The sequence below is a fragment of the Neomonachus schauinslandi genome, chromosome 15, assembly GCF_002201575.2.
Source record: "Neomonachus schauinslandi chromosome 15, ASM220157v2, whole genome shotgun sequence".
Lineage (NCBI taxonomy): Eukaryota > Metazoa > Chordata > Mammalia > Carnivora > Phocidae > Neomonachus > Neomonachus schauinslandi.
In genome coordinates, this window is record NC_058417.1 from 48,271,732 (window position 1) to 48,286,134 (window position 14,403).

Here is a 14,403-nt window from a genome sequence, read left to right on the forward strand (position 1 = left end):
TAACTCCAGGTGAAAATAAAGAGTTCTACAAGAAAGCAAGCATGGGGGCACCTGGGTGGCTTAGCATCCGACTCTTGATTTTGGCTCAGGTCATGATCTCAGGGTGGTGGGATCGAGCCCCACATCAGGCTCCATGTTCAGCTTGGAGTTGCTTGTCCCTCTCCCTCTGCTTCCCCTCCCCAGCCAAATAAATAAATAAAAGATTTTTATTTATTATTTATTTTTATTTTTTTAAAGATTTATTTATTCATTCGAGACACAGAGATAGAGAGAGAGAACATGAGCAGGGGGAGAAGCAGAGGGAGAGGGAGAAGCAGGCCCCCCGTGGAGCAGGGAGCCCGATGCAGAGCTCGATCCCAGGACCCTGGGATCATGACCTGAGCCAAAGACAGATGCTTAACCATCTGAGCCACCCAGGTGCCCCTAAATAAAAGATTTTTAAAAGAAAAGGAAGAAAGCACGGTCATAGTACACTGCTTGCTCTGCAGCAAACAATGAATAATTATCATAATGGAAGCGCTGACTACAGAGTCAATCCAGAGTTGTGATATAACTATATTGGCAGAGAGCGGGAGGTGTGCAGAGTGAGGATGCGTAAGAGAGGTCAGCCCCCATCTATCATGGCAACAAATCAATAGATTGAAACCAATGGATCAAGAAATCTCATTATATGCATCCTGTTCAGAATACAGACAAAAATACCAGGGAAAACATCAGAGAGCCTCTTGGAAGTTGGCCTATGGGGTGGGGCTGTTACTTTTCATTACAACCCTTTCAGTATGATTTGGCTTTTAAAAATGTACTTGGAATATTTTCATATATTTAGTAATTTTTAAAGAAAATCAGAGAACTAGGAAAATGAACAATACATAGGTTGCTAATCTAAATGGATCTCTAGTGGAATCTTGGTGAGTAAAATTCAGAGATTGTAGGGAAATGGTTGGGGGGCAGGGTGAAGAGGTACAATTATCACATGAGTTCATACTGGTGTGTTTTAATTGTACTGTGGTTATTTATGAAAGTGTACTTGGTTTTAGATAATATATGCTAAAGTATTTAGGAGGAAAGAGACATCATGCCTGCAACTTACTCTCAAATGGTTCAGAGAAAAATTTTATATAAATATACATTACATATTATATATATGATACATATTCTTTTTATTCTAAAAATAAAGCTTAATGAACATGGGGTACTAAATTTTTTAAACAATAAGTATTAAATACTTAGAGACTGTACAGCAATATCATATCCTTCTAAAACTTGGGGGCAACCACAAAGTCTTTTTTTTTTTTAATCCAGAAAGTGAATTTAAACAGTTTAAATGAAAAAAACAAAAAATTCTTGTTAATGAATACATGAGTTGAATGAAAAGCCAATGAATAACTTTTATGTTCCAGATACCTCGAATCAAAGTCTTTACCTTTAAGTATCTCACAGTTTAGAAAGGGAGACACTGAAGAACTAAGTTATGATTATTTCGATAAGGACAATCATAGCAATATGCACAAGGCAATGAACATTGCAGAAGGAGGGAGTTTTGGGTTGCAGAAGGTGGCGTTAGGGAGAGCTCTACGGGAGAGGTGAACACTGAGCTCAACGAAGCTTCTCAGGATGTCAGAAGGCCAGTGGATCAAAAGGTAAAATGTCCGATGTAACTGATTTGATCCCTAAAACTACAGAAGGGGGCGCCTGGGTGGCTCACTTGGTTAAGCGACTGCCTTCGGCTCAGGTCATGATCCTGGAGTCCCGGGATCGAGTCCCGCATCGGGCTCCCTGCTCGGCAGGGAGCCTGCTTCTCCCTCTGACCCTCCCCCCTCTCATGTGCTCTCTCTCTCTCATTCTCTCTGTCTCAAATAAATAAAATCTTTAAAAATAAATAAATAAATAATAAAACTACAGAAGGTCTGTGTTATTTTTATCTCTGTTGTACAAACCAGGGAAGAGATGCATAAGGTTAAAAAATAGATGCTGGCCACATGCTAATGAACAAGGGTTCCAGCGTTCAAACCCAGACCATCATCTTAGCCTCTGTGCTACACTGACTGACTTTTGGGATCTCTGGAGATAGGGATTCAGTCAAAAGGCACAACATCCAAGAAAGCCAAACAGGATCTCAGGCACAGTGGGAGTGATGCATTGATGTTCTCAGTTTAAACTTTGAGACCAGGCATGATATGAATGCATTTTACTGAAGAATGGGTTCAAGTACGGGTGGAAATGGGCACTGTGGTCAAAGAATGAATTTGGACATCTCAAGATCCAAGGGGGCGTAAACAAACGTGAGACCGAGGTGATCACTGCAGTTGAAAAGATGCAACATTTATTAAGTTACGGTCCTCTAAGGAGAGACAACAAGGGGTTAAGGGTGGAGAAGGTAACCATCAGACAGGGCTGAAGTTCTCAAGAAAACCTGTGCATCCTTCCTGGAGAGTGAGAAGGACAATTAGGATGAAGAAAAAAGCAGAGTGTGGTAACCTGTCCTGAACTTCAAAAGAATAGAGGTTGCTTTGTCCTAGTAGGACAATGGCTTGGAAATGAAAACTGGGGCTCAGGAGTATTTTTGATTGAAGGTTGGGAGGGAAGAAGTGATGTTCAGGGAAGAAAATCGAGCGTCCCTTAAGGTGAGGTCTTGGGAAGAGAGCTTGTGGGAAACGGTGGAGGTGTGAAGAAACAGGCTTATAATGGACTAGGGTTTTTCCGGGGTTCTTTTGTAGGAAGCTGCTGAGTCAAAAGGAGTGGAGAGCATGTGGTGAACCTGGGTAAGACTGAACTGAGCTGGAAAGGAAGGAGGGTACGAGGGGTGGGTGGGCTTGTTTGGCGGCCTGCTGGAGGCGCATACCCTTGAAGGGAGAGGGGATGGCGATTAATTAGGTTGGGATTTGTCCTTGGCAGTACAAGGGGGCTTTAGCCAGCCTGACCACATACTATGTCCTAACGTCTGCTGGGCACCGGGATGCATGAAGGGGCTATAGAGGGGTGGGCCAGGGGATCCTCTGCTTTCATATACAACCTCCCAGGGCTGAAGAGGCTTTAGGGGTCAGAGCTGGCTCCTTTCATCTCCCCCAGAAGAACCATGAGGCCCAGACAGGTTAACTTAGCCAAGGCCACACAGCCGGCTCAGTGCTAACGCTCGCCCGCCCCTTTCCTCCCTCCCTCCGGCACACGCATTCGGCCTTTCCAGCACCAGCGTGGCTCCGAGGGACGCATCCCTGGGTGGAGACAAACACTGCGGGCGTCGCCAGGCCCGGACCCCGCCTCCGCGCCGCCCCCCTCCGCGCGCTCCACCTGCGCTTCGCGGTTGCGGCCGCATTGAGGCCGCTGCAGGCGCTGCAGCCGCAGAAGGGAAAGTCCAGCGGGGTACGGCACCGGGGCGCGTGCCCAGGCCCTACGTCAACCTGCGGCCACGGCTGACTTATTTTGGACCCGGCTGGTTACATTAGTCACGCCGAGGGCGCTCCTCAAACCCGCGGCGCCCTGAGCACCTTCGCAAACAGGCAAACCTGCGAGGCCGCGAGACACGGCCTCCGGCGGGGGCACCCCGCCCCAGCTGCCCCGGGACCCAGCGCGGCCCCGGAGGGACCAGTGGCTGCGCCCCCGCGGAGAGCAGGGGTAAGAAGGGGACCGTGGGGACTGACTTCGACGCCTCGCGCCCTCGCCATCCTCCCCAGCTTGCGGAGACCATGACCGTGACTGCCGCCCCAACTGCAGCTCCAAGCCCGCCAGGCAGCCGCGAGCTACGGGGCGGGGCGTGCGCCTCGGGGGCGTGGTGGGGCGGGGCGTGCGCCTCGGGGGCGGGGCACGGGCGGGCGCGACGGAGCGGCGGGGCGGTGCGTGGCGCGATGGGGCGTGGCGTTGCGCCGGCGGGGGGCGGGGGGCCGCGGTACGGAGTAGGGCGAGACGTGCGGGCGCGCGGAGGCCGCTGCTGGAGGCGGGCGGTGTCCAGGCCTGGCGGGGTGAGGGCAGTGCGGTGGAGCCGTCAGATACGGGCCGTGGCCTCCCGGGTTGGGGGATTGGTGGTGGAGGATGGGGACGGTCGCCGTCGGTGGGGAGGGGTGAGGATGTGGGCGGGGCCGCTGCGGCGGAAGCCGGGGAGGACAGCGGGGGCGGGGGCGTCTCCAGGGAGCAAGGCCCTTTGAGGAGGCTTCCTCCGGGCGGAAAGACGAAGCGAGACTCCCCGGGGGATTCCCCCACTCCGCCCCAGCCAGGGACCGGGTCGCGGTTGCACGGGCCCCAGCCCAAGGTGCGGGTTTCTATAGCAACCAGCGGGGGTGGCCAACTTGTCCGGGTTTGCCCAGGATGTGCTGGTTTGGGCACTGCGGGCCTGCAACCCACAGAAGTGATCCTCTTCTGCCTCCCGCGGTTCCACCCAGAGTGGACCTGGGAGGCTGGCGGAAGGCCGACCTTTCACACTGCCTTTTTAATATTAGGGAAGGCGCCCCGCACAGCACTTTCCCGACCAGGCCCAGGCATGCAGGTCCTTGTAAGGCAAAAACTTCGATGGGAGCCTACCTCCCTAAAGGTAGGTAGGATACAGGAGGGCACATTTTGCTTGATATTTTGTCCTGTAGGAGAAGTGAACTGTCAGCCCAGTTGGGGAGCAGTGAGGACGATCTTACGCACATATCAGAGCTTTAACAATAGTGACCTCCGTTTGGGAATTTCGTCCTCGCTCTGGAAACGCAGGATTCTGATGTCCAACCAGAACAGACGTTAGCTTCAATTTTCCCATCAATTGTCAATCATTAAACTGGAAAAAAATCTAGAGAATTAGGAAAGATGATAGGTTCCAGAGAGTGAAGTCCATTTTTTTTTTTCCTTTTCTAACTCCAAAAGCCTCGTGGTGGAACAGCTGTTTGACGCATTTAGAAGAAAGAATGACACCCCTACAGAGGAACATGATGTGAATGGAAGAGACCTGTCATTGTGAGTCTGGCTTTTGATTAGTCACCTGATGTCCTCCCCAGGGTGACAAGACTTTGAGGCAATAAACTTCAGTGTATGAGGTCTGTTACCAGCCTGCAGTTAAATTACAGAAATGGCAGGACTTACCTCAGTTCTCTTTTTGTGTGGTTTGGAATATCTTTGAGTCACCTTGGAAAAGATGAGTATTTTTCATGTGGCCCTAATGAGTCAGTTCATAATATTGTTGCCCCAAGGACAGAAGGAAACAGGAAATCAGGTCATTCTCTTAATGGTTTTTTAAAACGGGAGCAGGTTCCGTAAGAGAAGGAGGAATGAACTTCATGATTTTTCTTTTCACTTTTTCAGATACCCTCCCCAAGAAATTGATTGGAAATGGGGAAGAAAAACAGTTATTTGGTACGAATAATAGTAACAACAAAAAAGCAATCAGTTTTTCTATTCTAGGGAGAAATTAGAGATGTATGTGGAAGATAGGCAGATTAAAGTCACCGGAGTGGATATGCATTGTATATTTGATTACTTGTGTTTTCCTGGTAGATGCAAACAGTACAGCACTCTGAACAGACTCTAAAAACAGCTCTCATCTCAAAGAACCCAACGCTTGTGTCACGGTATGAGCAGTTAGATGCTGGCGAACGGCGTTTGCTGAACAAAGCCTTCAAGCCAGACAATGATCTGTTTGGACCCATTACCTTGCATTCGGAATCAGACTGGATCACCTCCCATCCCGAGCCTCCCCAGGACTTCGAACAGTTTTTCAGCGATCCTTCTAGAAAGGCACCGTCTCCAGAGAAACGCAGTATTTATATACAGTGCATTGGTATACATTGGTAACATGCTGGCTTTGGGTTGGTTTGCAACGGGGCTGTTGCCAGGGAGAGCCCACTTTGGGCAGTTTTAGGATCATTTTTTGACATTCATTACAGTGGTGGAAGTTTTGTACCCAAATCGCCTTAAAAGGGGACATTTTGTTTCTTTGTAATTCATGTTCACATCAATGAGTAGTAAAGGTTTATTGAAAATCTGGAGTTAGTTTGCTTCTAATATCAAATTTCTTTTTTTTTTTTTTTTAATTTTATTTATTTATTTGAGAGAGAGAATGAGCACATGAGAAGGGGGAGGGTCAGAGGGAGAAGCAGACTCCCCACTGAGCAGGGAGCCTGATGCGGGACTCGATCCTGGGACTCCAGGATCATGACCTGAGCCGAAGGCAGTTGCTTAACCAACTGAGCCACCCAGGCGCCCCTCTAATATCAAATTTCTAATTATAGAATGAGATAGACTGAATGTTTAATCATCTTAAAGTCTGTCTTACATTTTTTCCATTTTCTAGGATCTCTAGGAAACACCAGAATTATCAGTGAAGAATATATTAAGTGGCTCAAGGGCTACTGTGAAGCATTTTTCTATGGCTTGACAGTGAAACTCCTAGAACCGGTTCCTGTCTCTGTAACGAGGTGTTCCTTTAGAATCAATGATAACACACAAAACCTACAAATTCATGCAGGTGAATTAACTTTACAATTTAAATTGAGTAAAGGAGATATTAGATAGATACATGTATGGAGATATATATATATATATATATAATCTCACACGTACTTTTTTTTTTTTTTCAAATAGGGCACATCCTGAGGTTCTTAAAAAGGAAGAAACCTAGAGATGCCTTCTGTATTGTGGGAATAACAATGATTGATCTTTACCCACGAGACTCCTGGAATTTTGTCTTTGGACAGGCCTCTTTGACAGATGGTATTCCTTTTTGACATTGTTAGTAGAAATTTCCTCAACTTGAGAATATTTGAAACTGTTGATAAAGGGAAGAAATCCCAGCCAATTATCATTTGGTACTTAGGACCATAATATTTCTGGTGCATCGTGCTGTGCTCAGGAAGTAGTATGCTGTGGATGGATTCTGATGATCCATCTGATGAGCCCTTCACTACCTCCATGATTTTGAGGCCAATGATACCTATTTCAGAGAGTCCTTTTAAGATAGTTTACCTAACAGTTCTGTTACATAAAAAGTGTGTCTATATGCCAACATCATATAGACGTTCAGCACAACAGATGGTAAATGTCAGTAATTCAGGGGCAAGGTGAATTAAAGACCTTAGGGATGTTTGTACTATCATTAAGGTAAGTGAAAATCTTGCTAATTGTTTTTCAATTCTTCTCCTAGTTCTCTTACATAGATAGAGTAACCATAGGCTGACTTACAAGTGTGTAAGCTTCTTATCCTGTGTCTCATGACATTTTGTTATTTTACTTTTATAAAAAGTCACCTTCAGTTTTCGATTTGAGATATAGTAAAACTTGACTCATTAGGAATTCTGCATGGTAATAGGGTAGGAAAGGATCTGGAAGCAAATCCTATTTTTGCCTTTTTTTTTTTTCTTTTTGCCTTCTCTCCACTTTCCCCCCCACCCCTCCATTTTTGCTGTAATTTCTCTACCCTCGTCCTCTAGGATCTGATAGGTTTGGAAGGGAAAGTCCAAAGCACTAAGGGGAGTGGTCGTCCATTAGCACTCTGGGGATAGGGAGTAGGTATCCGGGACCTTGCTTTCGGAGTACTGGTTCGTGGACTGTCCAGGTGTTACGTTAGCCTCAGGGTTTGTTGGGGGTGGGCCCTGTCTTTAACGAATGTTTCTTTCTATTAGACATTTCTCTTTCTGAGACATTCATTAGAGGTGGGAGCCCAGGGCACCATAGAGCCTCTTCTTCCCTCTACTCCTTCTTTGGTGACTTCTCCATTTACATTCCTAGAGCACCCCCATCCCCCATCAACACACTCTATTGGACACTCTGGCCATGGCTATCTTTCTGATTTTTGTAAGAGCTATCTTTCTGGGGCACCTGGGTGGCTCAGATGGTTAAGCGTCTGCCTTCGGCTCAGGTCATGATCCCAGGGTCCTGGGATCGGGCCCCGCATCGGGCTCCCTGCTCGGCGGGAAGCCTGCTTCTCCCTCTCCCACTCCCCTTGCTTGTGTTCCCTCTCTCACTGTGTCTCTCTCTGTCAAATAAATCTTTAAAAAAAAAAAAAAAAGCTATCTTTCTATCAGAAATAAGCTTTTTTAAAATAAGATTTTATTTATTTATTAGAGAGGGAGAGCATAAGCTGGGGGGGAGTGGCAGAGGGAGAAGGAGAAGCAGACATCCCCGCTGAGCAGGGAGCCCCACATGGGGACTGGGAGGACTCAGGGCTCGATCCCGGGACCCTGAGATCATGACCTGAGCCCAAGGCAGACGCTTAACCGACTGAGCCACCCAGGCGCCCCTATCAGAAATAAACTTTTATGAGCTAAATTTTTATCTCCCCTTTTATAATTAATCTGACAGCGATGGAAACATTAAAAAAAATGTTAATTTATCTAAACATTGCTAGCTAATTTATCTTATGCACGTTTGAGGAGGCCAGGAGGCATTCTCCTAAGCCCCCCCCCCCTTTTTAGTAAGTTTCTTAAATATTACATGGTCTAAAGAAGGTGTAAGCTAGCAGCATTGATCTGCCATGCAGTGAGATAGGATCTTACTATAAGTGACTGTACTTTCCCAAGTTTATAAAGATGGGGATTTTAAAATGGAGAAATATATAATTACTAAAAATAATCTCCCATCCGTAGGGTTATTAGAAGGAAAAAATGTTCTTGCTCATGGTATTGTAGTGAAATCATGCCCACACTTGGTTGGCCAGAGGATAGAGGAGGTCAGCTGTGACATGAGATTTTGTTTTTCCTTAACTTTCAGAATGCGCTCTCTCTCTAAATATCAAATATAAGGTGACACTTTGAAGGGTGGGGTGAGGAGCATTCTCTTTGGATCAAGTTGGATTGGACAGATTTACTATGAACTCATTTCTTTAACAAAAAAAAAATGCCTTATTACTTTCAGATAACAGCAGAAATAGGCATAAAAAAAATGACAACGTAAACAAGTCACATTATAAAGCCATGCCCTTTAGAATGTATTGTGCAGCAAACCCTGTTCTCATGTGTGCAGGGATGGTTGAGAGAAGCTTTGGTGTAACAGGAAGTCAGTTACAAGGGTGTTTATTCTGGTCACCCAAAGGCAGCCACATAGAGTCGTGCTCTGAGTGAGAAGGGGGAGGGGGGTGGGTGTTCTGTGGGAAGGCATGGTGTCCAACATGGTCTCCACGCATCAGGGCAGTGAAGGAACCCTCACTGAGCTGTAGGACCTAGAGATCTGTTTATTGTGTTCTAAAAGAGTAAAGTCATGGATGCGTGGTATGTGTGTCACCATTTTTCCTCACTCCTCTTGGAGTCCTTGATTTGGGTTACTCTTTGAGAAAAAAGACTAATTTTGTGTGTGGGGGGGAAATTCTAGAACTTTCTATTTCTCAAGAATTTGATCTCAAGACCCTTGAGTCTTACAGGGCGGGGCAGTGTGGATAGCAGAAGATTTTGGTGGGGAAATCTGGAACAAAGGCCCTCCTTTGTCTTGGCAAACCTTAAGCATATTAGACCGTGAACGCAGTAGCACAGATTTGCACCCAATGACTAGATGCGCGAACAGCCTCTCTTTTTTGGTTTTCCATTCAGGAACCTTACTCCCGTTCTGATGTTGCTTGTCCTCCTTTTCTAGGTGTGGGGATATTCAGCTTTGCCAGGTATGGTAGTGATTTTTGCAGTTCACGCTATGAAGGCAAAGTGAACAAGCTGCAGAAAGTATCTTCAAGCGACTATTCCGTTTTTGATAACTATTATATTCCTGAAGTGACCAGTGTTTTGCTGCTTCGTTCCTGTAAGGTGAGTCATTTAAAAAAAAAAGAAACAAATCCAACAGGAATTTTTTTTTTTTTGAAGATTTATTTATTTATTTGAGAGAGCGAGAATGAGAGAGAGAGAGTACATGAGAGGGGGGAGGGTTAGAGGGAGAAGCAGGCTCCTTGCTGAGCAGGGAGCCCGATGAGGGACTCGATCCAGGGACTCGAGGATCATGACCTGAGCCGAAGGCAGTCGCTTAACCAACTGAGCCACCCAGGCACCCCAACAGGAATGTTTTTTAAAGAGCTCTTAGTTCCCTGAATTGTATATCAATAGCCCTTAAGGTCTTATTATAAATGAGTTTGTATTGCTTGTGTACTTTTGGTGGATATTGTTTGACTGAAGTTATCAACAGAAACAGGATTAGAATGGATACCTTAATCCTGAAATTCACAGCATCCGTGCTGGCTTTTGTCCGATTAGTAGCAACAAGCAGCCTTGGCTGTACCCACATCCTCGCCACTAGTTTAATTCCAGAATTCTGTTATGAGTAAGCTAACTGACTCGTTGAAGCTGTCGTGGTCATCACGTAAAGCGGCTCTTAGAGGCCTCTGCTCTCAGGTGTCTTGAGGACGGCTTCCTCTTGGCCCAAAGCTGCCTTTTACTGCGGTTAGTTCTGCTCACAGCTCCTGATTCCTCCCCAACCCTGCTCTTCGGAAAGCCCATCTCCTGATTTCCAGTCCGTTATCGTCGTGTCCCCCCACTCAGTCTCTGTAGCCAGAGACAGAGGCTTTACCTGCAGCTGGGAAGTTTTGTTTTCCTAAGTACCCCTCCTTAGGGTTTGAGAGCTACAGTGTTTTCAGAGTGTATTCCCCGCATCAGTATCACCTGGCGTGCCCGGTAACATGCAGGCTGAGCCCCGTCCTCCCAAACCTGCTGACTCGGCATTTGTGGGGGAAGGGCCGGAATCTGAAGCCTAACAGGCGTCCCACCCTCTGGTCTACAGCAACAACTGTCCACCGGGGCTGATTTGGCCACCCGGGGACTTCTGGCAATGTCGAGAGACACTTCCGGTTGTTGCAGTTGGGCGGGGGGTGTTCCTGGTACTAGTGGGTAGAGGCTGGGGATGGTGCTAAGCATCCTACAGTGCGCAGGACAGCTGTGTCCTCCCCCCACCACCACCGTGCTGACGCAAAGAGTGGTCCCACCCAACATGTCACATGTATCAAGGCTGAGAAACCCTGCTCCGGGGGAAGTAATTAAGTATAGGAAGGAAGGCAGTAAGACAATTAGGGAAACCGAGGATTAAGTCTTTGGGCAGGTTGAAGTTTTTGGTGAGGACGGGAAGGGAGTTGATTCCTCTAAATTTGTTTCTTGGAAAAGCAAGAAAAAGAAGGCAGGTCTGACTCTTTGATGATGGTGGCGCTATAAAGCCTTGCTGCGAATGTCTTGCAGACTTTAACCCATGAGATTGGACACATATTCGGACTTCGACACTGCCAGTGGCTTGCATGCCTCATGCAAGGCTCCAACCACTTGGAAGAGGCTGACCGGCGCCCCCTCAACCTTTGCCCTATCTGTTTACGCAAGCTGCGGTGCGCTGTGGGCTTCAACATAAGAGAGAGATACCAAGTAAACGAGGGGAAGCAAAAGAAGGGGGGGAAGTGGTTATATAAGTAGCAAACTGCCATTTTCTATTAGGCCCTTCTCGGGAGCTGTAATTTATCAGAGGAAATTAGTGCGGAGATCAGCAGGAAGCTGTGGTTTAAAAAAAAAAAAAAAACACGCAAAGAAATCTCCGCTTAAAAACTGCCTTGTCTCTGGGTGCCTTACACTTGCAGTTCAGTGAGAGACGGTGGAGGAGGTATCTACCTGTAGTCCCCCTTCGCTCGACTTGGGAGAACAGGCTGAATGTTGATGTGTGTGGCAGAGTTCATTATTTTTTAAAACCACAAGTATATGTGGAGATGCTTTATCTTGCCAAATACGGGACAGGGGTATGCTCTTCACTCAGAGGAAAGGATGAGTTTCTTTAAGGAGGAAGAGGGAAAGTACGTAATCTTGGTGCGTGTGTGCATGTCTGCGCATGCCCACAAACATGTCCGTAGTCCTCACCTACCTCCTCGTGGGTGTGACTGCTCACGCAGGGATCTTTACATACATGTGTCTGTCTACACGTATGTGCACACTTACATGGCAACCCATTTCCACACCAGCTCGAAAGCACTTGCCCAGGGCCCTGTGGAACCTTCGGCACGTTGAGAAAAGCATAATCCTCCCATCCAGGAAAACCTGTGAGGATTTGTGCGTTTCTCTTTCATCTTCCCTCCTGTACACACTTCTGACCATCATTTGTAATCGTAGGTTGTATATTTTTGGTAACTGCTCCTTCACCCAGTATGTGTTGTTCCAGATTCACAAGCATCTTTATCAGACGGAACATCTTCCGGGGGTAATTTAAAGTCACTGAGATAACGTGATTTAGAAGCCAACGTGTTTCTCCTGCCTCAAACTGTTTTGCCCTGATTTGTTAACATGTGAATCTGGATTTTGTTTTTCAAGGCGCTGGTGAAGTGGATTGAGGATGAGTCTGCTGACACCCCTGGAGTCGGCACGGAACACAGTCGGGAAGATAATGTGAATTTACCAAAACCCGTGGAAGCCTTTAAGGAGTGGAAAGAGTGGATAATAAAATGCCTTGCTGTTGTCCAAAAATGAGGACCTTCACATAGGAGTAATTACAATAAACACCTTGCGCATTATGCTTTCACTCGGATGCAGTACTTCATTAGAACAGACTGTTTACTGATTCTGCCCTGTGTCAAGTAACAGAATGGAACCTTCTTTAAAGCACCTGAACTTTGAAATGAGGCTTATCTGGAATGCTAAAAACTATAAACCCTCTCTCTTCTGTCTTAGTACCCTGGTCCGTGGTAGCGAGCACATCATTTCCATTCTTGAAATATGTTTATGTCTCACAAGAGAGCTAGGACTAGCAGATAAGTAAATAACAAAAATCGCTGTATGTGTCCCAAGAAAGGATTTCCAAGGAACATAATTTCCAGGGGGTGATTTTTGGTTCATTTCTTAGAAGAGGTGGGCCGCCTCCTCTAGATCCCTCATCTGTGGACTCTCCTTCCCAGGGGGGCTGCCTGGTCTCCCTTGTATTTGCTGGTTGTCCCGTTGAACCTGAAAGAAGCAATAGTTCACATGGGGTTTTGGCAGCTTATAAAATGTGACCTCCTCTCAAGAATATTTACAAGTGAAACTCACGGGACTTGTACAACAGACATAGTATTTGTGAAGGGTCTTGCTCATAATTTGGTACAATGGGCCTTATGTTTGTGAGTGTGGCACTTTTCCTGTAGGCTCGGAGCAGGTGTTAGGTTTATTCCTACAATAGTATCATTCTCACTTTGCACTGTGAAGTGTTTACTTGAGCGGGAGAGTGTGACGGGGCGTCCCGTTGGTGGGTCAGGAATGCCCGTGTTGGCCTGTCAGGCTGTGAACATCAGCTGGGTTTCCTCCGTGGGGAACAGGTTGAAAACCGCAGACTTTTTGAGATCAGTGTATCTCAGAAATCTAGGAATTAGGTCAGATCATTTGATTGAATGCTGGTGAGCAGATTGCGTTTTCCCACATTCCCATCTTCACCTGGAGGGTAAAACTTACAGGTATTTTTAAATTTTGAAGTTTGGAACCTAAATTCCCTGTTATTTATGCAGTGATTTATTTTATTTTTGCATTGTGATTTAAAGCACATATTCTAACTGAATCCATGCTTTCCCTTACTACATTCACTTTCTTACTTGATGAGACCTCTTAAGGTCATTTAGAAAAATGATTTGTGTTCAAACTCATCGGAGGGCGAACACTTGGTCATTCTAATATGAGAAGAGAACCCAAGGGAGCATGGACTTGTACGGATTCTGTTATGTTTTATTTCCTTGTACTATCATTGCCCACTGTGTTCAGGTTTCTTCTGTTTTCCCACAAGGTAAGCACAAGTTTAGCCCTATAGGACAGCAGGAGTTAACAGACCTACGCACAGATTTGGCTAGGTGTGTAAATCAGGGGGTGCGGTTATCTGGACAAGACATAAAGTCCATTTGTACCTACTCTGCACAGAGAGACGAGGAGAAAAGTCTATTTAAAGAATCAAATCAGTCCTGTTAAAAGTTGGACAAAAGTTTTACGTGATAGGCATTTATTCAGCAATCATCAATTGTGTATAATGCATCGTATTTACTTGTGGACAATTTCTTAGGGTTAAATTTAAGAATATAATCTGTTTACTGCAACGAAATTTTATGTACTATAGGTAAATCTTGTCTTGAGAAATGATTTTCAGTCAGTAACAAATCCACGCAGAGCTTGCTTTGCAAATGCTTAACAAGGTAAGAGTGAAGAGAATTAGTAGTTTTCCACCGTCTAGAAATAAGCGAATCTGAAAAGCTGTTGGCGCTGGCGCCTGCGGAATTAGTCGTCTGTCTCCGGTCCGGGGGAGGACGAAGCGTCAACGTTTTCGTCCGCCAAGCCCTGTAACGGCGACGGCCGGACAGAAGACCGTGGCCTTGCCGGGCTCGCCCTCTGAAGCCCGGAGGCCCCCTCCTCCCCGCCCCCCGGCTCGAGCGCGTGTCCGTTCCGCCACCCGCGCGGCCGAGGGTCGGGGTGCTGCGCTCGGGGCGCCGAGCGCGGGTGGCGGCGGGCGGGCGGCGCCATCCCCCCTCCCCCAGCGGCGGCGCTGTCCCCC

At 46.7% G+C, this 14,403-nt stretch overlaps 1 protein-coding gene across 9 annotated transcripts; it reads left to right on the top strand.

The window, feature by feature from the left end:
• The first annotated feature begins 3,193 nt into the window (after positions 1 to 3,193).
• Positions 3,194 to 12,680, top strand: AMZ2 (archaelysin family metallopeptidase 2). Of its 9 annotated transcripts, none has more exons than XM_021678435.1 (10): positions 3,586 to 3,612; positions 4,431 to 4,522; positions 4,837 to 4,926; positions 5,272 to 5,322; positions 5,464 to 5,746; positions 6,260 to 6,433; positions 6,550 to 6,678; positions 9,529 to 9,692; positions 11,106 to 11,282; positions 12,213 to 12,680. In XM_021678435.1, exons 4-10 carry the CDS (start codon positions 5,299 to 5,301, stop codon positions 12,366 to 12,368), a joined length of 1,107 nt encoding a protein of 368 aa, XP_021534110.1. In that variant the 5' UTR covers positions 3,586 to 3,612; positions 4,431 to 4,522; positions 4,837 to 4,926; positions 5,272 to 5,298; the 3' UTR covers positions 12,369 to 12,680. The 9 variants fall into 9 exon arrangements, with proteins under 9 accessions (XP_021534114.1, XP_021534108.1, XP_021534112.1 ...); XM_021678432.1 differs by lacking the exon at positions 3,586 to 3,612 and adding an exon at positions 3,862 to 3,956; XM_021678434.1 differs by lacking the exon at positions 3,586 to 3,612 and adding an exon at positions 4,141 to 4,243.
• Positions 12,681 to 14,403: the final 1,723 nt, after the last annotated feature.